At 37.8% G+C, this 25,770-nt stretch overlaps 1 protein-coding gene across 8 annotated transcripts in view; it reads right to left on the reverse strand.

Annotated features, from left to right (window-relative positions):
* The window catches only part of OSBPL8 (oxysterol binding protein like 8), a 176,312-nt gene that overhangs the window by 107,273 nt on the left and 43,269 nt on the right, over positions 1 to 25,770 (reverse strand). For 7 of the 8 annotated variants that reach the window (XM_013988328.3, XM_005655647.4, XM_021092052.2 and 4 more), the window contains one exon: positions 14,222 to 14,330. Coding sequence is in view for 3 of the 8 variants with exons in the window: in XM_021092052.2 (XP_020947711.1) it covers positions 14,222 to 14,263 (42 nt within the window). In the remaining 5 variants the exon portion in view is untranslated. Of the gene's footprint in view, positions 1 to 1,772; positions 2,354 to 14,221; positions 14,331 to 25,770 lie in introns of all 8 variants that reach the window. The other variant, XM_021092053.2, reaches the window with a different exon arrangement.

Consider the following 25,770-nt stretch of genomic DNA (forward strand, 5'->3'; position numbering starts at 1 on the left):
AAAAGACAAAAGACAAAAAAAAAAAAAACCCAAAAAACACTGCACCCACCCGTTAGAAAGTAAGTGCCACACCCTGAAATTTAAATCTATAATTTGACCCAATTATTCATTCCACAGAAACGTTCTGATCTCCTATGAGACAGCCTTGAAACTATATAATTTCACTTACTTAAGTTAAATTATCTGTCTAATAAATTGATTGTTCACAGCGATGTGCAATATTCTCCCTGCTTTGTTCTTGCTCCCCTGTTCTACAGCTCCAAAGTTCTCTGACTTGAAGGCTCAACTCAAATTGCCAATTCTGCAACCAAAATTCAAGCTGAAGTTATCTTCCCCAAAATCTATCTTCCCCTAGTTCTTTAATAATGCATCATTAGTTATAATATTTCTCTGCTGCTACCATAAAGAAATAGAATCAAGTTGTTACTTAACTTTTTCCTAAAATTAAATGGTTTTAGTACAGTGCTGTCAAATAGAATAATTATTGGATAATTCAAGTCCAGTGCAACTTTATTTCTTCCCAGCCCAAAGTAACTGACCACTCTCTAACATTTGCCACGCTGACCACTCCTCTTTTCAAAACTCTCTCCCCTTCCTTAATTTCCAAGCTATTTTCTCTCCTTTCTCTTTTCCTTCTCTCCTCCTTAGGACCATTATTTCCCTAGGCTGTGTTCTAGAATCTCTTTTGTCCCCATGCAACATAATTTCCCCAGGTGATTCCACTGACTTGATTTTCAAATGGACTCTATTCACCGCAACTCCCCAGATTAGTTTCCCACAGTAACCCCTCCTGAACCCTTAGGGCCTTCTCAATCACTCCCTTGGTACATTCTTATCATTCCAGAAAAATTACCATGTCCTTGGTAAGGGTATTCCTGACCTCCCATGCATAACAAGGGGATACCACATTCTAGGTAGACATAACAAAGGGAGACTCACTCCATCTGTATTGTTACTGCATCTTTCTATCAGGCAGAACTGCCCACAGAGTTCCATGTGTTCCTAAAGACCATCTCCCTGAGAGAGGAGGTGGAAAGACCCCTCACCCACCTTACTTCCAAACATCAACATTTACAGTCTAACCACTACAGTCTGCCTAACAGAATTGAGGACTCTACACTTGACTCTTATCTCTGCCTAGAAAGCTTCTTTAGGACTCTGTTCGATAGTCACTGCATCAGAATATTTCCATGATATTCATAGAAAAGAGCAACACATATCTCCTATTCTAGTTCTATCCTCCTTATGCTGCTTTATCTTTCATCACAACAATCATCACATAACATGGTATATATTTATGTATATTTTTGTCTTTCTCCAATGGAATGTTAGCTCCACTAGTGTAGAAACTTTGTTTATTCTGTTCACTATAATCTCTTTTAAAATTAGAACAAACCTTGAATACCGTAGACTTTCAAACGCTAAATGAATGAATAAGGGCATGAATAAACAAAAGGCTTAGTTATTATAGTCCTAATACCTAGTAAATAATTTGTTATATATAGTTCATTGAGTTCCTCTGTTTATTAAATGATTTAGTTAAATATCTTATGGCAAAAAAAAAACCACATCTTGCTCATCTTTGTATTTTCCAAAATTTAACATTCTGCATGCTTAAAATAGGTTCACAAAAAACTAATACGGACTAAAATCATGAAATCTGAATTCTAAACATACTCCATCAAAAATCTTGAATATAGTTTTTTCATTTGCTCATGAGATGTTAGCGTCCTAAAGTTCTGTTAAACTAACAATTCAACACAGAAAATTACCTCAATCCTAAGAACATTCTTAGCTGTAACTTAGAGTATATTTGTATTTTCTTCAACTATTAGTCTCTGACCATCATATATGCTCAAATTCCATTACTAGAAATTCCTGCATGCTTTTTCTTAAATATTTCGCTCCTTTATAAGTAATGCTGATACAAATTCACCACTGTTTTTTGATAATGGATTATATTTCTTCTGCTATCAGTGGTCTCTTGATGGGATTAAACCAACCTCCTTCAACAAGATCTTAACATTTAAGGGAAGTTCAAAATCAGTCAGTATGATGTCAGTTGCAACTGATATCACTCATCCCGTGAGGATGCTGTTGAGGTCTGTGATTATAAAACAAGAAAGAGGAGTTCCCACTGTGGCCCAGCAGAAACAAATCTGACTTATATCCTCGAGGACACAGGTTCAATCCCTGGTCTCGCTCAGTGTTAAGGATCTGGTGTTGCTGTGAGCTGTGGTATAGGTTGTAGACGTGGCTTGGATCCCATGTTGTTGTGGCTGTGGTGTTGTGGCAACCGCAGCTTTGATTCAATCCCTAGCCTTGGAAACCTACATACATAGAGGGTGCAGCCCTAAAAAGACAAAAAAAAAAAAAAAAAAAGAGAGAGAGAGAGAGAGAAAAGTTAAAAGAACAAAACTTATTACCGTGGCCTTTGACCTCATTAACATTCTCCTCTATGTCTGACCTAACCATCCATAGTTACCTGAAAAGGGTATAAAATAACAGCTCAACAGAAACCCATGTTATCACTATCATATTAACCAGTTATATGAGGTAGCTCATGTGCATTAGTATTTCAGTCTATGATGTTTAATCTTATAACTTCTTTACACAATTTCGAGTTTCAGTCTGAAACAAAAGCTTATATTACGTGGAATTTCATATTGACCAATTCTTTACACAGATACATGAGCCTGCCTGAAATCATGACCAGAATCTGAATTAAGACGTAAGAACTCTTTAACAAATACCTTCTTTCCTTCTAAAGTTCTATTCCATTTCTAACAAATCACTCATTAGTATATTACATTGTTCTGTATCAAGCCACAGATAAGACTACTACTAATAATATGAAAACATCAACCTCCGTGACTCAGAATATCTACCACACATAAAAACACAGCTAGCAACTGCTCTTCATGTGTCAGCCACTATGTGGTGCCTAAAATGCCAAAAAACTCACCCCTGATAGAAAAGTCAAAATTAGTTACAAGAGAACAAAACTTTGGGTTAAATAAAATAGATCATGGATCACACATTTTTTCAAAGTATACATTATATTAGGTAATGCACATAAAAACTTTAAAGAGATACTTAAAAGGCTAGGTGTAATATAGATCATTTTATAACATAAAAATATTAGTCTTACATTCAATGACAAGAATAACAGACTTAGAGTCTCTGTATTTAAATCCTAGCATGGCCTACTCACTAGCATATGCGATCTTAGAAAGGTTACTAACCTCTTTAGAGACTCAGTTTCTTCATGTCTAAAAACAGAGTAATGACTACTTCACAGTAGTAGGTAGAGAATTAAATGAAAAAGTATAAGACACCAAGCCCAGATGAAGGCACACAGTAAGTCTGCAAAAAATAACGTTTTTTTCTCTCCACACAAATAGAGTAAGTAACCCAAATATGGAAAGCGCAAACTTTATAAATCTATGGGAAAAAGCAAAATCCCAAAAAGGACATAGTGTCTACTCTGCTACTATGACTTCACAGGTTTAACTGCCTTTTACCTAGACTACACAACTGCATGCTAACTTGTTCCATGAGCTAATTGCTTCTATTTCTATGGTTCTCAACCTTAGCTGGACAATGAAATCAGCTAGGAAAAAGTACTGATGTCTGTGTCTCACCCTCTCAGATTCTAATTCAATTGAACAAGGGTGCAGTCTGAGTACTTGGATTTTTCAGAACACCCTAGAAAATACTAAAGCTTGGTTGCTCCTCCCTCCAATATCCATAATGCTGCCAAGATAATTTTCCTAAGCCACACACTCTGAACAAGCAGTCTCTCCACTCAAAAAAAAAAAAAAAAAAAAAAAAATTAACAGTTTGACATTACCTTAAAAACAAAATTCCCAAACTGTAAAAATAGTATTCGAGGCTCTGTATAATCTGATTCAAAAATCATAGATGAGATGCAGTAAAGGAAAATGCAAAGCTTAGTCTCTGAAGCCAAACTATATCCCAGTTCTGCCACTTAATAGCTCTGTGACTCTGAGCAACTTTCTCATCTCTCTGTGTCCTCATCTATTTACTAATGAGATATAAATAATATTATCTCATAGGATTATGTGAAGATTACATGAGTTTATCTGCAAAGCACTTGGAACAGCTCTTGGCACGTGACAGAAATTTAACAAATGTTAATTGTTATTCATTTCCTCTAACTTTATTTTCTACTAATTCCCCTAAAGCAGCAAATAATATTGCCCCTGGGACCTAAAATGTGTTCAAAACATGGTACAGTCAGTCATAAACCCGGCAAGGTACTATGTGTATAGATGTTTTCAATGATGGTAGGCTTGTTTTCTTTACTCAATAAATGTTTGGCCAAAATTTAATTGTGTGTGTGTGTACATGTGTGTGTGTACATTTACATACAAGCATATAAACATAAATTCATACACACATATGTAAACTCATTCCCTCTCTCAAAGCTCCATTCCTGCAGTTTTCACAGTATTAACTTAAGGTGACCTCTGGGGAGTTACCATAATGGCTCAGCAATAACAAGCCCGATTAGTATCCATGACAGGATGGGTTCAGTCCTTGGCCTTGATCAGAGGGCTAAGGATTGAGCATTGCTGTGAGCTATGGTGCAGGTCACAGACACAGCTCCGATCTGGCATTGCTGTGGCTGTGGCGCAGGCCGGAGGCTACAGCTCGGATTTGACCCCTAGCCTGGGAACTCCCATCTGTCACAGTGCAGCCCTTAAAAGACAAAAAACAAACAAATAAAACTTAAGGTGATTTCTGAAGCAGTCGTAAGTTAATGGAAACCTACTAAGGTGATGTGAGGTCTGGATAAAAATCTCTTCATTGCTCTATTCTCACTAGATAGTTGGACAGGTGGAGATTTTCTCGACTTTTTAATCAAATTTTGTCTTTATGTATCTCTAACATGCTAAAATTCTAATCATTCAAATGTCTTTCTGAGGTTTTGTGGGACTCTCATCTTTTTTTTTTTTTAAGTAAAAATAAATTTAAGATTCTTTCTTGCTTTTTTTTTTTTTGGACTTGCCCATGGCGTGTGGAAGTTTCCAGGCCCGCACCACTGTTGTGACGACGCCAGATCCCTAATCCACTGTGCGACAGGCGAATTTCCAGAAATTTAAGATTTTTAACACACATGATTTTAACTGAGTTAACTGCAGAGCAGTGAGTACCTTGGCTTTAATTATATTCTGCTTACAAAAAGCAACTGTATATCTTAAAACTCAGGAGAAACAGCAAATGATAATGTTTATGAAAAATCTTCAATCCAATACTTTTAAAAACTGAATGACTTCAATATTTACGGATATTGAAAGAAAAACATAAATCTTTAAAGCCATGTTCCCTTTTCAAGTCTAATTTAGCAAAACAAACAGCTTTCTACCAGGTAAATGACAAAAACTACCTACTTGAGAGTAAGTTAAAGGTTCCACTTCTGATTTTTAAACTGAAGGCTTATCACAGCTGGTAAAGATTTTAATCATATAGCTAACAGTTATTTGCTTTTAAAGTGTTAGTTGCTGCAAGTTTATTTTTTTATTTTTTTTTGTCTTTTCCAGGGTCTCATCTTTGGCATGTGGAGGTTCCCAGGCTAGAGGTCTAATCGGAGCTGTTGCCACTGGCCTACGCCAGAGCCACAGCAATGCCAGATCCGAGCCGTGTATGCTACTCACACCTCAGCTCATGGCAACACCAGATCCTTAACCTACTGAGCGAGACCAGGGATCAAACCCGCAACTTCATGGTTCCTAGTCGGATTCGTTAACCACTGAGCCACGACAGGAACTCCTAGTTGCTGCAAGTTTAAATAAGGTGTTCTCAAACCTCGGGGTCTCCAGATTTCTTTCACTCCTCAAAATTACCAAAGACTCCAAAGGGCTGTTGTTTATGTGGATTATACCTATTGATATTTGCTGTATTAGAAATTAAAAGTGAAAACTTCATTATCTTTGCCAGATTAACAAAGATAGAAGGTACTTTTCCTTAATAATTGTGATGAAATGGCATTTTATCTTTGTGGTCTCCTTCCAAAAGCCCATAAGGTCAGTCTAACTATAAGAAAAACAATCAGACAAATCCGAAATAAGGGACATGGTAAATTACTTAACCAGCACTCTTCAAAGCTGTCAAGGTCATCAAAAACAAGGGAAGTCTAAGAAATCATAAGTTCCAAGAGGACCTTAGAAAGATGTGATAACTAACTGGTATGTGCTATCCTGATGGGATTCCAGAATGAAAAAGCATATTAGGTAAAAACTAAGGAAATCTGAGGCGAAATACGGACTTCAGTTAATAGCTTATCAATTTGGATTCATTAATTACAGCAAATGCACCATGCTAATATGCTAATAATAGAGGAAACTGGGTACAAGCTATATGGAACTCTGTATTCACAATTTTTCTTTTGCTTTTTAGGGCCGCAACCACAGCATATGCAGGTTCCCAGGCTAGGGGTCTAATTGGAGCTACAGCTGCTGGCCTACACCATAGCCACAGCACCATCAGATCTGAGCCACGTCTGCAACCTACACCACAGCTCACTGCAATGCAGGATCCTTAACCCACTAAGCAAAGCCAGGGATCAAAGCTCAAACCTCATGGTTCCTAGTCAGATTTGTTTTCACTGTGCCATGATGGGAACTCCCACAATTTTTCTCTAAGCCTACAACTCCTCTAAAAAATGAAGTTTATTTAAATTTAAAACAAACAAACAAAAAAAACCCCACTGCTTAGGAGTTCCTGTTGTGGCATAGGGAAAATGAATCCGACTAGAATCCATGAGGATGCAGGCTCGATCCCTTGTCTTACTCAGTGGGTTGGGGATCCAGCGTTGCCGTGAGCTGTGGTGCGGGCTGCAGATGCAGCTCAGATCCCATGTTGCTGGGGCTGTGGCGTAGGCCAGCAGCTGTCGCTCTGATTCAACCCCCAAACTGGGAACTTCTATATGCCACAGGTGGGGCCCTAAAAAGCAAAAAGTAAATTAAAAAATAAAAAAAAACACACTGCTTATGAAAAAAACAAGAAAATCTGAAAACATAAGAAGAATTCACAAACATACACTTCATTAGTCATAATCACACTTCATACAATCTTGGATAAAACTGCATTGTACATTCATGAGAGAATGAGAAAAAAAGCAAATAACATTAAGTACCACGGTATTACTACAAAAATAACTTCAACATCATAGATTCTCTGAAAAGTCCTTGAGTTCCACAGTCCTGGGAATACACTGAGAAAATCTCCAAGCATGATGAAAATACAAAGATTTTTGCCTTGGAAGCTGGCTGACAGATTGTGTACACCACTGGCTATTTCTTTCACTTTTTCAAAATTAATAATCTTTTCTGTAATTTAGCTCAAATTTATTAAAGAGTCCCAAATGTATTCAAGAGTACCTGCAAAAATTTGACATTATATTACTCAAGCCTCTAATAGGAATAAGAATAACCACTAACAAAACCTGCCTGAAAAGAAGATATGGTAAGAATCTAAGTATCCTGGAGTTCCCATCGTGGTGCAGCGGAAACAAATCCGACTAAGAACCATGAGGTTGCAGGTTCAATCCCTGGCCTCGCTCAGTCAGTTAAGGATCCGGCGTTGCCGTGGGCTGTGGCACAGGTCGCAGAAGCAGCTTGGATCTGGCGTTGTCGTGGCTGTGGTATAGGCCGACAGCAACAGCTTCTAGCCTAGGAACCTTCATATGCCGTGAGTGCAGCCCTAAAAAGCAAAAAAAAAAAAAGCAAAAAAAAAAAAAAAAAAGGAAGAAGAAAAGAAAAGAATCTAAGTATCCAAACGATAGGAAAAAATACAGAATGGCATTTTCCCACTTGGGAAGTTCAAACATTTACAAATATTTAAGTACTACTATTAATTTATACTCATTTTGAATTAACAGACCTAAGCAATGATCATCAATGGCTGCTATCACAAGAAGAGACAATCAGACATTATGCGCCTCCTGACAGTAAAGCAAAACAACATCAATGAAGTATTTTTGTAAAAAAAAGACTGAACCTGAACCCAAGCAAGCCTCAAATTAGGATTATCTAATGACCAATTTGCAAGAAATACAAGTAACTGAAGAACACATTAAACAACCACCATGGGGGAAAATTCAGGTTGCAGTAAATGCTACAAAACAAACTACCTTATTTCTTCAATAGATTGAAAACGAAAATTAAAAATTGAAGAAGAGCAAGTTTCTGTGGTGGCTCAGAGGTTAACAAACCCGACTAGGATCCAGGAGGACAGAGGTTCAATCCCTGGCCTCGCTCAGTGGGTTAAGGATCTGGCAATGCTGTGAGCTGTGGTGTAGGTCACAGACGAGGCTCGGATCTGGTGTTGCTCTGGCTGTGGTGTAGCCCAGCAGCTCCAGCTCTGCTTCGACCCCTAGTTGGGAAACCTCCATATGCTGCAAGTGCAGCTCTAAAAAAAAAGCAAAAAAAAAAAAAATTTGGAAAGGAGAAATCAAAAACAGATGCAGGAAAGACTTAAAAGACGAAAAAAGACTTAAACTGACTTATCAACCAGGTCCAACACAAATAAAAAACATATTTATAAGACAATCAGGGGAGTTCCTGTTGTGGCTCAGCAGAAACAAATCTGATTAGCATCCATGAGGATGCAGGTTCGATCCCTGGCCTCACTCAGTGGGTTAAGGATCTGGCATTGCAGTAAGTTGTGGTGTAGGTAGGAGATGCGGCTCGGATCTCGTGTTGCTGTGGTGGAGGCCAGCAGCTGCAGTTCCAATTTGACCCCTAGCCTGGGATCCTCCATGCACTGCTGGTGCAGTCCTAAAAAAAAAAAAAGACGAAAAAATTAGGTATGTTAAAGCAATGACCAATTATTTGATACTACAGAATTACTCATTTTTAGGGTAATAATAGTATTTATGGTTAAAGTTTGAAAGAAAAGTCTCTATATTTTAGAGATATATATTGAAATAGTTATGAATAAAATAAATTTTTCCAAAAAATATGGGGTGGGAAGTGGGAATATACATGAAACAAGACTGACTTGAGTTGACAGTGCTGTAGATGAGTGATGAGTACATCAGGATTCATTATACTAGTTCATCTTATTTTAAAAAACATATTTCAAATTTTATATAATAAAGACTTCAAGAAAGATTACTTCTGGAGTTCCCGTTGTGGCATAGCGGAAGCAAATCCGACTAGGAACCATGAGGTTGTGGGTTCAATCCCTGGCCTTGCTCAGTGGGTTAAGGATCCGGCGTTGCCGTGAGCTGTGGTGTAGGTCGCAGATGCGGCTTGGATCTGGCATTGTTGTGGCTGTGGTGCAGGCCAGCAGCTACAGCTCTGATTAGACCCCTAGCCTGGGAACCTCCATATGCCACAGGTGTGGCCCTAAAATCCAAAAAAAAAAGAAAGAAAGAAAGATTACTTCTATTAACATTCTTGAATATGTAATTAATATAAAGTATTATAGCTGGCAAGCAGCTATTGGGAAGATGAAGCTATTTTAATATAAGAGAGAATAAGTATGTAGGTGTATAAAATTTCCAGTTATTTCATTTTTTTCATATGAACATCTTTGGGCAAGTTCCCATTGTGGCGTCGCAAAAATGAATCTGAATAGTATACAAAAGGATGCGAGTTTGATCCCTGGCCTTGCTCAGTGGGTTGGGGTTCCGGAGTTGCTGTGAGCTGTGGTGTAGGCCAGCAGCTACAGTTCTGATTTGAAGCCTGGGAACTTCCATATGCCCTGGGATGCATACCTAAAAAGCCAAAAAAAAAAAAAAGAAAAAAAGGAACATCTCTGCAACCTAAGAATTTACATAACTTAAGATCTCAATCTAACCGGCAACTCTCCAGGTGAGATGCCCTACCAAACTACCGATTTTTTGATTATTTAGCAGTAGGACCCATTCACTAGACTGGGATGCACCTGAGGTTAGAACTCTGACCTTCATAGGCAGAATAACAGCCTCCCACCTGCTGTGTAGCATAGTGAACTCTACTTAATATTCTGGGATAGCCCATACAGGAAAAGAATCTGAAAAAGAACAGACATGCGTACATGCATAACTGAATCACTTTGCTGTACAGCAGAAATTGTAAATGAGCTATAGTTCAATAACACTTTTAAAAATGAAAAAAAAAAAAAAAAAAGCAAAAATCCTGCCTCCCAAAGGTGTCCACATCCCAATGCCTGGAACCTGCGAATGATGAATGATGATAAAAGGGACTTTGCAGATGTGAAGTTAAAAATCTTGAGATAGGGAAGTTATTCAAAATTATCTGAGTGGGCTCAATGCAAGAAAGGCAAGAAGGAGATGAAACAACAAAAGCCAGAGGCTGAAGTAATGGGAGGGAGGGGCCATAAGCCAGTGAAAGAATGCAACCTCTATAGGCAGTTAAAAAGAAAGGAATTCTCCCCCTCAGAGCCTCCAGAATGAACAAAACACCTTGCTTTTAGACTTCTGATATCCAGAACCATAAGATAATAAATTTCTGTTGTTTTAAACAACTAAATTTGTGGTGAATTATAGCACTGAGGAACTAGCATAATTGACCAATGGTAAGATTTAACAGAGAAGCTTATCTCAGTTTAAATATAAAGACCTGAGCTCCCTTTTGAGAAACTGAGTTACCTATAACTCATGAACATGTGTTCACACCCACTGTCAGGGGATACTATAGATAGAATTCTTATATTAAGCAGGTCATTAGGCTAAATGACCTCTAAGTTTCCTGCGAAGACTAAGAGGGAAAAGCTGCCACAGGACTCATAGGTTTGCAAAAAGCTCTGCTGGTAGCATAATCTTTGTTAAAGATTAAAAGGAAAGGCACAAGGCACAAGTATATAAGCATTAGCCACACTCAGTAGGCAGGTCTCAAAGGATATTCAAATATTACATAAGCACATGTACCGAATTTGGTGGCGCATTTAGAATAGATGAGACAAGAAACTTCACAGCTCTTCTTCCCCATCCATTCCCACTTTGGGGTGGGGACAGGGTAATAAGAATAACCAAGTACCAGTGTGAAAATACTTTAAGAGGAAATACTGTCCTTATAAATATGCTATCACTAACAACATTAAATACACTGAATCAATAATGACAATGATGAAGCTTAACTAATAGTACAGCTGACCTTTGAACAATGCAGGATTGAACTGTGCAGTGGATTTTACAGTGGACTTACAGGTGGATTTTTTTCGATAGTAAATACCACAGCACTGCAGTTCAGTGGTTGGTTAAATCACAGATACCAAGGAAACCCTGTTCTGCACTGAGGGTCAGAGGCTTTACCCCAATAGTTCAAGGGTCAACTGTATTTAAACAAGAAAACAAAAAGAACAACATTTAAAATCTCTGACTCACTACTCAAAAATAATACTTGATGTTACCAAAATTGGGCAATTCCATTAATTTGTATGCCCATACACACAAACTATATGATGTTGCCAAATGTTATATATAGTAGCCATACTTCTTAGAACATGATTTAAAAGCTCTCAATAAACTCTAATAATATACCAACTTTACTTTATCAGCAGTGAATCGCAATAATTATGAAAATCTTGCCGAGTTTCAAAGTTTCAGGAAGTTGGGTCATCTCTGGGCCCAACAAGAAGATACTCATTTTACTACTTTCTGAGAATTACTGAACCAAATCATCTTTACAGTTCCTTTCACTTCAGAAAGCATTTAATTCAAATATTCAAGTTAAATTACAATCTTAAGAGTTCCTCAATTGAGAGTCCCTTACAATATAAAAAGATTCATACATATTTTAAAAACTTTTATTCTTTTCTAAAAAGTCATTTATATAATCAATTTTTAATATAACTAAAGATTTTGACCACTAATAGAACTTCTAAAGTAGTTTCCTCTGGTAACAATAATAAAAACAAGATACTAAGAGATCCTTAAGGTAAGACATATTTCATTTTGTTTAATCCTAAAATATATTTATTTCCCTTATTTAGTTTATCTCAATCCAGCAATAAAAATCCCTATACTTAAAGGATTTCTTAGTGGTTAATTTCTAAAGTGATGAATTCTGGACTTTTACAAAATATTTTTAGACAGGTATTAAGTGCACACTTGTGTTCTGAAGTACATTAATAGAGTATAAAGATTCAATTCTTATTTTTCAGTATTTACCACCTCAAACAATACTACCATAAAAACAGAACTATACACAACTGAAATAATAAATGAGCAAATGGATTTTTTAAAAAATAGAAAGCATAATCTCATGTAGAAGAAGAAAACTGAATAAATGGACACAAAAGTCACTTGAGTCCATCTCACACACAGAAGAAACTTAATGAACAACAGGAAGAATCTTGCTCTCGTTTTTTAAATAATGTGCTCTCTCAGTACCAACAGAATTTAGAATAAAAACTGATTAAAACTTTATCAATACAATGCAGATATTCTGTATAGAATTTAATACTCTCTATCTAGATATTTGCTTTAAAAGGTAACAAATTTTAAGCAATTCTGTTCAGAAAGACAAGTACATAGTCAAGATGTTAGTAACAAAGTATTCAGAAAAAGACAGACCTCAGTGCTACCATTTCAACTGTGAGCTTTTAGAGAATTTACCTTCTGAGCCTATTTCCCTATCTACAAAAGTAAGGATATACAAACATCTACCTTCAATGGCTGATAAAGTATATACTTAGAAAATATATACTTCTGTTATTACTGATTTTTTATTACCAATAAAAGATTATTTTAGCTAAAGAAAATAGAGTTAATTAGCTTAAATAAGAAAATATTTATGGCAAAGTAAATATCATGTTCTAAGACAGGGCTTTAATCTTTCAAATATTTTTTTCTGAAAATACAGTGAAACAAAATAACCTACCATCAGTTTTCCATTTAAAATTGCCATTACAATAACCTACTCTATAAACGAGTTATCTTCATGCTCATCTTATTCTCTATTAACAAGTTTAACTTTTAAAGTTTAACTTTTTTTTGACCATTAAAGAAAAAGTGTGAACCAGAAATTCAAAAAAGGTTAGATCAAGTTAACACAAGTAGCAAAACTGTATTTTGCTATCAATCATTAGACTGATCCTACATTTGAGCCTGAGCAAAGGACACTAACTAGATTAAAATTCACAAACACCTCAATTCAGTAGTGACTCTCAACTTTTTTTGTTTTTGTTTTTTAGGGCCCCACCTGTGGCATATGGAAGTTCCCAGGCTAGGGGTCGAATTAGAGCTACAGCTGCTGGCCTACGCCATAGGCACAGCAACACCTGATCTGAGCCGCATCTACAACCTACACCTCAGCTCACAGTCAACACAGGATCCCCAACCCACTGAGCAAGGCCAGGGATCGAACCCACATCCTCACAGATACTAGTCAGATTCGTTTTCCGCTATGCCACAATGGGAATTCCATGACTCTCAACTTCAGTATGAAAGACAGAAAAGTTGGCCTCTACATTATTCCAAAAATATAAATTTGTCAAAGAATCTACCACCTAACAGATCATAGAGCTATCAGCTAGCTACCTTTTGCCTACAGGCACCTTTAAAGTCCATAAATCAACATTTAATGGAATCTTCAAAAAAGCAAAATAATTAAAACTGAAATTATCCTGGTACAAATGTTCTTACACAATGACAAATCATCATTTAATCTACCCTACTGGTGAATTTTTATTGTTGTTGTTTTTTGCTTATTGGATAAGGTACAGATAACCACTACCCCATCTATAAGTTTTAATTTTAGAATACAATTCAATCACAACACAAGGCAGCAATATTTATTAAGTCTCTATACTTTTATAGAAGAATATATGTGAAAACCGCTCTTAATTCTTAACTATGATTGTTGTATTCTGTCCATTTGCTGATAGCTGCATGTGATTGAGATTTGCAGGTATTTAATCTCAACTGTTAACAACCTCTTGATTTCAGTAAGACAAAAAGTTTTTTAGAAAAACATAAACTATTATATCAGTATGGCTTACACTATATGGCAAGGGAAGAGAGGTAGGAGATATGACAGAAATAGCAGAAAACTGGGCTATGCTTCAACAAGCTTTAAGAATTTTCCTATCAACGGAGGAGTTAAAGTATTATTTTAAAATAGTTTTAAAAGTTTGTTTTTAATTCACTTTTAAATAAAATGATGGCTTACATCAAACACTTTACCGCTGCAGATTATAGTACCTTATTATGCTGTACTTGAACCACTGTATTTGAACCACTCACCAAAGTTCGGTCAGGTTCTCCATCTGCCAAACCTGCCTCCATAGTGAAAGAAGAAAGGTTTATGCTTCTCTTTCCATTAATGTTTAGCCATCCTGTAAATATGGAAATCCTAGAAGAAGAAAAAGAAAATCATATGTATTAGTTCTGGTATAAATCTGTAATAAGTGGAAAATAAAGCATTTAGTATATAAGGAGGGAGAAATCATTTTAGGCTGAGGTTATTGGGAAATCCAGTCATGGGAAAAAAACAACCAACCAACCAGATTTTGACATGGGCCTTGAAGAATGGTAAAAGTTCAGAAAAAAGGAAAGAAAATACTCCAAGCGAAGAGGAATAGCAGCAAAAAATAAAAACAAAAAAATTAAAAATAAAGAATTAAAAAAAGAGGAATAGCAAGAGCAAGGTTAAACACGAGATTGTTCAAAATTTGAAAAGATGCTTCTATCTATTTACAATCATGGAAATAAAATTAGTTTTTTTTTTTTCCACTATTACATTGGCAAAACTGAAAAGTGTGCTAATATTCAACACTGGAAATAATATAGGAAAAAAGATGTTCTCATACACTTTTTTTTTTTTTTTTTTTGTCTTTGCTATTTCTTTGGGCCACTCTCGGGGCCTATGGAGGTTCCCAGGCTAGGGGTCCAATCGGAGCTGGAGCCACTGGCCTACGGCAGAGCCACAGCAATGCAGGATCCGAGCCGCGTCTGCAACCTACACCACAGCTCATGGCAACACCGGATCGTTAACCCACTGAGCAAGGGCAGGGACCGAACCCGCAACCTCATGGTTCCTAGTCGGATTCATTAACCACTGTGCCACGACGGGAACTCCCCTCATACACTTTTATGATAAGAACACAAATCAGAAATAATTAGGGGGGAGGACAATTTAAAATACATATGCTTTAATCCAGTAATTTTAAGGCTAGGATGTATCCCACAAATGTATTATACAAATGCACAAAGATAAACAATAAACACATCCAACAAAGCAAAAGATGAGAAAAACTGGAATAAACCTCAATGTTAATCATCAGGAGCTTGCTTAAATTATATTAAATTATTACAGACATAAAATGAAATATCATGCCGTAATTTTTTAAAATGAGTTACACATATATAAACTAAACCAGAAAAAAGACCGTAACATATTAGGTATAAAAAAACCAAAAGGATAGAACACTGTATAAAATACTCTGTTTTTGTAATTTTCAATTTTACAATAAGCATGTTTCACTTTTATTATTTTTACTTTGAAAAGTCTTAGAAGTGTCTTCATCACATCTTTTTCTTTTGAGCTTTTTAACTAACAAAGCTTCCAAGCTGAACTCCTATAGTAATTTCATATGTATATTCAAAAGTCTCTAATAACCTCTCTAATAATTCTTCCTAACAGCTGACTAACAAAACTAAAACCATGAAATAAGGTAGACTTCTGGTCATATCCTGGTGTTCCAAAATAATTTTATTTTTATAAACTATAATACATCTGCACTCAAATACATACATGCCTGTTCTCTGGATACAAGTCAGCCTTTTTCCCAGCCAATCCTCTCAATGCCCAATGGGCTTATGAACAAAGTAGCTACAGTGGTAAGGATGAAAGTTATGTATGGGTTCAGCAACAAAGACCTCCACTCACCAAGAGGAGCCTGGTTCCTGCTACTGCTGAGTGCCAAATATGCCAGGAGCAGGGACCAACACTGAGTCCCCAATACGACACTATCCCCTGGGGTCATGGTCATTATTAGCCAGCTACCTGGTGACAGGTTGATTACATCACACCACTTCTACCATGGAAGAGGCACTGCTTCATTCTTACTGAAATAGACACTCTAAGTACAGAATTGCCTTCCCTGAACACAATGCTTCTGCCAAACCATGGACTTACAGAATGCCTCACCTAACTATCCTATTATTCTATTAGCCACTGCTAATCAAGGAACTCATTTCATAGCAGAAAAGAAAAGAGGAATTCCCATTGTGGCTCAGCTGTCAGCGAACCTGACTACACCCATGAGGACGTGGGTTCGATCCCTGGCCTCGCTCAGTGGGTTAAGGATCTGGTGTTGCCGTGAGCTGTGGTGTAGGTCACAGACGCAGCTTGGATCCTGCATTGCTGTGGCTGTGGCCAGCAGCTACAGCTCTGACTGGACCCCTGGGAACCTCCATATGCCACAGGTGCGCCCCTAAAAGGACAAAAGGACAAAGAGAGAGGAAGGAAGGAAGGGAGGAAGGAAGGAAGAAAGGACAGAAGGGGGGGGGGGGTGAGGTAGTGAAATTCACTGGTCTTACCATGACCCCCATAATCCCGAAACAGCTGGCATGATAGAACAATAGAATGACCTTTTGAAGACTCAGTCAGAGCATCAGCCAGGTGGCAATCAGGACCAGCACTAACTACTTCATTTTAATTTAACTCTTTAAAGATCCTATCTCCAAATACATTCATTTTCAGGGGTACTAGGAGTTAGGACCGCAGCATATGAATTTTGGGGAGACATAATCAGCTCAACACAAGTATGGTTTAAGGAAATGTATATGGGTGCCAATTTGGTAAGAAGTGGACCCGTAATGGCTAAGTTTATATTTTAACTTGGCCAATATATGATCACCCAGCTGTTTGGTCAAACACCAGTCTAGATGTTGCTGTGAAGGTATTTCTTAGATGTGATTAACCCTTAAATCAAAAGACTTTGACTAAAGCAGATTATCCTCCATAACGAACCTCATCCAATCACATAAAGGTCTTAAGAGATAAAGACTGAAGTCCTCCAAAGCAGAGGGAATTCTGCCTCCAGACTGCCTTTGGACTCAAGACAGCAACATCAACTCTTTTCTGGGTTTCTAGCCTATCAGCATGCCCTGCAAATTTCAGGCTTGTCAGCCCCCACAATCACATGAGCCAATTCCTTAACATAAATCTATCTCTTTCTTCTCTTCTCTCTCTTTGTATACACACATATCCTACCAGTTCTGTTTCTCTGGAGAACCCTGACTAATAAAATATGTATGTGTGTATTCATCTCCACATACTTATACATTTTATATTCTATTAATCTTATTCATTCTCATCACCTTCTGTGCTCTTCTCTATATCACAAAAGCTAAAAGTATGAGAACTCCATTTTGCAATTATCTCTGCCCATGGAATTCGGTATGTGATTTACATTTGGCAAATGCAATGCATTTGCACAATGTATGGAAGGAAGAAGACAGAAACAAGGCCATTCTTCTGAATGCCGTCAATACACATGGAGACTTTGACAGACATGAGGTTTTATAGCAATCACCAAACACTCACTTATCAGTTCCCTATGTTGGTACTATTAGGCAGCTACAATCAGTAGCATCAGTGACAAACCTGAAAGCTGAGAACAACAGTCTTCCAATCTCCATAGCTCCAGTTTTTCCAAATAAATTTATAAGCATCTAATTCCCCTTACTAATTTCCCTTTTGCTTGAAGTACCTATGCAATTTGTTTTCCTCAATGAACCTGGCCTGACAGATTTTTTAAAACTAAATAATTAAAATGTATTATATCTTTCACATTTTAGATTTATAGTAATCAGTACTTAGAAGAAAAATTAGGAAGGGAGCAATTATACGACATGTCACAGGAGTAGGAAAGAATTTTAAACAGAATTGATTCAAGATCTCAATAACATGAGGGGGTAAGCTGCTGAAATATCCAGAAAACCTTCCAGGGAGAAGAGAAAACAGCAATCGCAAAGACCCTACAGCAGGAGCATGTGGCATACCTGAAGAATAGCAAGGAGACTAATATGACAAATAAGGCAGACAGTGGTAAGCAATGAGAACAGAAAGATAACTATATTTGAAATCGAAGAGATCCTCATTGGACAGAAGAACCTTGACTTATTCTCTGAATAAGATGGGAAGCTATCTGCTGAAAAGAGAGCAAAGAAAATAATAGAATCTGACTTACTACACAAAATCACTCTGACTGCTGGCTGACAACAGATTAGAAGCTGGAAGACTATTGCTATAATCCAGGCAAGAGAGCATGGTGGCTATGCCAGAAGCATCAACAGATGTGATAAATAATGTTGAATACTTGAATACAGAGTAAAAGGATATGCTGATGAAGCAGATGTAGGGTATGAACTTAAAGAGAGAAAGACAGGAACTTAGAAGGTCTGTGCCCTTAGCAATTGGAAGGATGAAATTACCACTATATGGAATACATTATGGGAAGACTTAAAGAGGAAAGGGATAAATACCAGAAGCTCCTTTTTGGACATATTTGCTTTGAGATGTCAGTTAGAGATATGAGTAGAGATATCCATGAGGCAGTTGGACCTGCAGATGTTAGGCTGAGAAGTCAGGCTAGAAATGTAAACTATATGCTAGAATTAGCATATAGATGGAATTTAAAACCATTAGACTAAATGAGATCTCCCTGGGAATCGATGTATACAGAAAAGAGGTTCAAGTTTAGAGCCCTGGGGTTCTTCAATATTAAAGAACAGATATTTATAGAGTTCTCTTCCTGGCTCAGTGGTTAATGAACCCAACTAGGAACCATGAGGACGCAGGTTCAAACCCTGGCCTCACTCAGTGGGTTAAGGATCTGGCGTTGCCATGAACTGTGGTGTAGATCACAGATGCGGCTCAGATCCTGCTTTGCTGTGGCTGTGGTGTAGGCTGGAAGCTGCAGCTCTGATTCGACCCCTAACCTGGGAACCTCCATATGCCGCAGGTGTGGCCCTAAAAAGACAAAAAAAAAAAAAAAAAAAAAATCAAAGCAGAACATTTTCTCACACTATATATACAAAAATAAAAATTTACTCAAAATGAGTAAAGACCCAAATTTTAGACCAGAAACCATAAAACTCCTAGAAGAAAACATAGGCAGAACACTCTTTGCCATAAATAGTAGCAATATATTTTTTTTAATGTCTCTTAAAGCAAAGGAAACAACAGCAAAAATAAACAAATGGGACCAAATTAAACTTAAAAGCTTTGGCATAGCAAAGGAAACCACCAACAAAATGAAAAGACAACCTACTGAATGGGAGAAAAGATTTGCAAATGTTAAGACCAATAACTAGTTAATAAGCTCATACAACTTAATAACACAAAAAGCAAAATAATACCACCAATTAAAAAATAAGCAGAAGACCTGAATTTTTCCAAAGACCCAGAGATGGCCAACAGGCACATGAAAATATGCTCAGCATTGCTAATTATCAGAGAAATGCAAATCAAAACCACAAGATACCACTTCACATCTGTCAGAACAGCTATGGTCAAAAAGACTACTTAAAAGAAATGCTGGTAAGGACATGGAAAAAGGGAACCCTTGTACACTACATGTAAAGAATTGCCACTGTTGGTGGAAATGTAAATTGATACAGCCATATGAAAAACATTATGAACTTTATTCAAAAAAATAAAAATAGTTTTTTAGTCAGACAGAGAAAGTCAGACAGAGAAAGACAAATACTGTATGACATCACTTATATGGAATCCAAAAAAATAATACAAATAAACGTTTATGCAAAACAGAAACAGACTCAGATATAGAAAACAAAGTTGTGGTTACCAAAGGGGACCGAGAAGGGAGAAGGAACAAATTAGGGGATTAACAGATACAAACTACTATGTATAAAATAGATACACAACAAAGATATACAGGAACAAATAAGGGGATTAACAGATATAAACTACTATATATAAAATAGATACACAACAAAGATATACAGTATAGAATAGGGAATTATAGCCATTATCTTCTAGTAAGCTATAATGGAGTATTATCTATAAAAATATCGAATCATTATGCTGTATATCTAAACCTAATACAATACTGTAAATCAACTATAGTTCAATAAAAATCATAATAAAGTAAAAATTTTAAAGGGAGCAGGACTGGCAGCAACATATCATTTAAGTTACTGTTAAACTTAGTTAACATAATGAGTTTTAAGAGCTTCCCAGTACTATGTTTTAAGTCATTTTTCAAGCTTGTACTTACAGTTTAGTTTTTTCTTCTGGTTGTTAGTGATTGAAATGATCAGGATGAGCCTCCTTTTAGCAATTTGAACCCTTTTTAAAAGGCCACTTTAACAACAGCCACCAATATACTGTTTAGAGGCGGTTTCTATCTAGTGTAAAACTGAGTGGTCTAACATTAATAAATGGTTCTGAAATGTATGACTGGTATTATAAAATTTGTGAATAAAACATAAAATTTAAAAAAGGCGGGGGGAGCAGGTAAAGAAAGATAAGTGCCCTAAATTCCTCACTGTTAAAAATAGGGTGTTAAGGCAAGAGATACTACTATGTCAAAAACAAATTTTTATTATATTCTTTGAAACCAAAAACTAGAATCAAAAATGTACAACAAAAAATCCTAGAGAGAGAGAGAGGGTGATTGATTGGAAGCTCAAAATATAAGCATACTAATTTCCCCATCTTTTAGAGTTTAAAGCAAAAGGCATTTAAATGACTATAAGTCTGGGGATAAAAAAGTGTATTTTTTAAAAGTTAAAAGTTATTAAACACAACCCTAATGGTAATAGGCCCTAGGGAGTTGGCTTGAAGAGAAGAAATGCAGTCTCCTATTTTAACTCCTTTTAAAAAGTGTATGTTGCTTCTAAATAACAAAAGAGAATACCTAATAAGTTCTTTGTAAAAGAGTACAATGCATCACAATTCTGAAGACTGCTTTCTCCAAAATGCCAAACTAAAGCTAGGCCTGCATCCTAATTTAAACATAATTACTAGTTGAATTCAAAGTTTAAAGAAGACTATGTTCCCTCCTTTGTTATTCTATTATGAGTACTCTAGACATTATTTGGGGAACTGCAGCCTTACTGTCTACACTTAAACTAACAAGAAAAAGAAAGAAATTTTATAAAAATCTTGTCTATTTTGGGCTTGAATTGTTCTTTCGGTCACAGAAAGGATAAAGGAGAATCTACTGAGCAAGGGTTTTAACACATGCCATCTAATCATAACAACCTCATGATGCTGTAGTGAATGATGGTTGCCTCTGAAGGCAGTTACAAGTTGTATACCATTAGTCTATGGCTTCCTATCTTTCACTGGATGCCCCAGAAGTTTTTTGGTTTGTTTTGTTGAATGTTTAAGTTATAAAAACAAAGATTCTCAAAAGCAAGAATGCCTATGAAGAAGTTCCCATTGTGGCTCAATGGGTTAAGAACCTGACATAGTGTCCACAATGATGTGGGTTCAATCCTTGGCCTCGCTCAGTGGGTTAAGGATCCAGAGTTGCTACCAGCCATGATGCATAGGTCACAGACGCAGCTTGGATATGGTGTTGCTGTGGCTGTGGTGTAAGCTCAAGCTGCAGCTCCAATTTGATCCCTAGCCTGGGAACTTCCATACGCCGAAAGTGTGGCCCCAAAAAGAAAAAAAATTAAATAATAAAAAAAAATTTAGAAAAAGAATGCCTATCAATGAATATACTATACTTCCAAAGAATAACACGTCTTTATCACTGGAAACTAGGATTAAATTCAATAATCTTAATCTCACTTACTAACAATTTGATTTAAAAAACTAGATTGCAAATAAGAGTAATTTGGTGTAGTTAGTCCCAAGTACTCTACAGTATTTACACTAGGTTGAATCCTAAAGGAAAATCTAATATAATGAAAAATTAATTATATAAATGTGGCAGGTCCCCTAAAGCAAGCTAGCAACAACATCCTATTCATAAGCAGTTTGGAAAAAACATACGTGTTGTTTGTATGTGTGTGTGTGTGCGCGCACACATACACACACACACACACACCCCCAGTCTGTCTATCCAAATAACTTTCATCAAAATTACTGTAAAATAGGGAGTTCCCCTCATAGCTCAGTGGTAATGAACTCAACTAGTATCCCTCAGAACGGGGGTTTGATCCCTGGCCTCGTTCAGTGGGTTAAGGATATGGCATTGTGGTAAGCTGTGGTGTAGGTTGCAGATGTGGCTTGGATCCCATGTTGCTGTTGCTGTGGCTTATGGCACAGGCTGGCAGCTGTAGCTACAATTCAACCCCTAGCCTGGGAACTTCAATATGCTGCGGGTGCAGCCCTAAAAAGACAAAAAAAAAAAAATATTGTAAAATAGTGTAGTAAATATCTTTCATAAAGTATATTAATATTTTGGAACCTACCAATTATGTTAAGATTTTGTCCATTCTAAAGATAACAACAATAACAACACCAACAACAGTGATGATACTGAAAGACTGGGAAGTAAGCAAAAAGCTGGAATGGGCAGGTAGGGAGCAGGATAAAAGTGTGCAAGGCAAATTATCCCGCTGTGGGTATACAACCTCAGGGAGACATGTGATCAGGGAGACAGAGAAAAGAAATGGACTAAACTAGTCAGACCAACTCTTAGAAGAGGGAAAGGCATAGTAAATAACCTAAAGATATAAAGATGAAAGGAGAGGGAAAAAAATCTAGATGATTCCCCTTATCTGGATTTCTCTGGAGCATGTAGGTATTGTAAGAAGTCTGAAGCACTACTCCTCCTAAAAACAAAACAAAAACAAAACCCTCACTAAAAGTACTTTATTTCAAATATACTGTGCCTATATGTGAGTCTATCACAAAATCATTATAATCCAGTTCACATTGTGAACTGAAGTTTGGCACCCGCCATCAGCTTCTACACGGAGTAAAACATGAGCTACTGCAGCTGCCAGCACCCCAAGTGGAGCTCAGGGTGGAGACCAGAGCACTCTGTGCTCTGGGAAAACTGGAAGAACAGGTCTTCAGACAGATATTTTTAGGAAAAGATTTTATGAGCCCAATTCTTGCATCTCCTCATATTTAGAAAAACACTAAAATCCTTCAATGATGACTGATATCTGTGACTAGTAGTAACCTACACAAGACCAGCAGCAAACTTTTGTAAAATGTGTTGTGCATGGCTGCGTGCATCTCCCCCCTCACCTTTATCACTTATATCGTGATAGTCCCCCTTTCCTCTTTGAGGCAATAATTCAGAGCTATCTGAAATATTGCCTCCTAGGCTGTACTTAAGTAGACAAAAGATGTCACGGTCATCTAAGAGAACTTCCACTCCCAAGTGTGGGCAAGTGAGCCCAGAGGGAACTCAGGAAAGAAACAAAGGAGACTGACCCATAGCTGAGGTGCCTATCAAAGGAATGATTCCTATAAGCCCAGACCTTTACATCTTCCCATAGAAACTGGTTTTCAGTAAATCTTTTTCTATAAATCTTACAGCTGTAAACCTTTTGTACTTTTACTACCTTCCCTCTGTTGCAAAAACTCATCTACCCTAGCTTCCCCCCTTACCTCCTCGGAGTGGTTTCTCAAGGCTGTCTCCCAGACTTAAGACCAAATTTCACCCCAAATAAAACTTAACTTTCAACTTTCAGGTTGTATGTTTCTTTAGTCGACAGCATTTATCTAATCACTGACTGACAATATATTAAAGCCCAGTAAATTACTTAAATTCTGGATTAGAAGGGTATCCAAATACTTTTTATATATCTAATTTGACAAATTCATTAAATACTCCAACTAGATTATATGCACTGTCTTAGAAATATTAGGCATATAGCTGTGATATTGTGATTTATAAGAAATATATATATTTGATCATTCAGTTTCATCCACAGTTCCTTGTTCACAGCTCTCAAAATTTTCTGAGCAATAAGAACAATGGGATAAGAGTTCCCTTTGTGGTGCAGTGGAAACAAAGCCAACTAGTATTCCTGAGGATGTTGGTTCTGGCCTCGTTCAGTGGGTCAGAGATCCAGTGTTGTGAGCTGTGGTGTAGGTCGCAGATTCGGCTCAGATCCCACGTTGCTATGGCTGTGGTGTAGGCCAGCAGCTGAAGCTCTGATTCAACCCCTAACCTGGGAATCTCCCTATGTTACAGATGCAGCCATAAAAGGCAAAAAAAAAAAAAAAAAAAAAAAAAAACAGGATAATATTTGGTCTCTTGTCCTTGGGTTCCTGCAAACTCTTCAGGGAAGGTGACTTTTGGATTCCACGGTTGGGGCGGGGAGCCTGGTGGCCAGGAAACAACCATGTGATTAGAGTACCACCCCTTGATTTCCAGGGAGGAGAGAAGGGCCTGAGGCTGAATCAATCACCACTGGCCCAAAGATTTAGTCAATCACAGCTATGTAATGAAATCTCCATAAAAGCCCTAGAGGGCAGGCTTTTGGGGGGAGAGCTTCTACATCTGGGAATCAAACTCCTCCTGGTGCCACCATGCTGGACCTCAACTTGAAGGAACTACCAATAGCCAAAAAGGAAATGATAGGTTCCCAGAAGGATGGAGACAGACCCCCCCCAATCCCCAAAAGGGGCTGTTCACCTTGGAGACTTGCTGTGGACACCCTCTCCCAGAATCTGGATGCTCAAGTTGGGCAGCAAGAAACAACGGCCTTTGGAAAACAACTGCCTGCATAGATTAACCTCCTACAAGGATTAACAGCCCTGTGTCATGGGACTCTATCCCCTACCCCTCCCTTGACCTTCCCCTCCTTCTTCATTATTCCTGCCGTTAAGTTCCCACCAAGAACTCCATCCGGCCACAGATCCTTTATTTATTTATTTATTTATTTATTTATTTATTTATTTATTTAAGCTGCCGGCCTCCACCAGAGCCACAGCAACTCAGGATCCGAGCCACATCTGCAACCTACACCAGAGCTCACGGCAATGCTGGATCCTTAACCCACCGAGCAAGACCAGGGATCGAACCCGCAACCCCATGATTTGTTAACCACTGAGCCACAACGGGAACTTCAGCCACAGATTCTTTATAAGCCTAGCATCCCCTCACAGTCAGAGCTGGCACAATCTTGAGCTGAGCCCGCCCCCCTCTAATGCCTTTAATAAATCTCTCTTACTTTACCTACCAGGCCTTGCATGTTCCTCCCTTGGAAAACCTAACATTTGGTGCCAAAACCCGGCAGGGGATGACGAGGGAATGGGTAGCAGGTCAGTGGTGCCCAAAATTACTGGGTTTGCAACTCAGAGAGCAGAAGGCAGGGGGGCAGCTCATCTTGGGCTAACCTCTGGATAATCCCACCCAGGTTTGAGTCCCTGATCTAGGCACCTCTCCACCAACCCTCTCAAGCCCAGCTGGGGAGGAACGCTGAACCAGGAACTTGCCATCTTTCAGGGTCATCTGTCAGCACGACCACTGGGCCCTAGTTCCTCTGACACATCAGAGTGCGACCCTCTCAGACAAACCCTAGCACTATGTCAGAAGACTCCACGGCCATATGGCCCCTTGTTCCTTTGATCTGGGGATGCCCACATCAGAGCATAACCTCTCTCTTTTCTCGAGTCCACTATTCAGACCTTGGGGACGCCCAGCCTGAGGAGTGGCACTCCCAAAGGTGGTCCCTTACTTACTCTCTGTCCTCTCTTAGCCTCTCTTTCCTTCTCATCATGGGGAACACTTCCTCCACTCCTCCGGGAACACGCCTCTTGGCTGCGTCTTACAAACTCTAGATACTCTTGGACTAAGAGGAGACATTAGGTCCAAGCGTTTTAAATTTGTAATACCACC

The sequence above is a fragment of the Sus scrofa genome, chromosome 5 (assembly GCF_054392235.1).
Source record: "Sus scrofa isolate SSC_HxYL_T2T_F1_AM1 chromosome 5, Sscrofa_HxYL_maternal_Yorkshire_Landrace_v2.0, whole genome shotgun sequence".
NCBI classification, from domain to species: Eukaryota; Metazoa; Chordata; class Mammalia; order Artiodactyla; family Suidae; genus Sus; species Sus scrofa.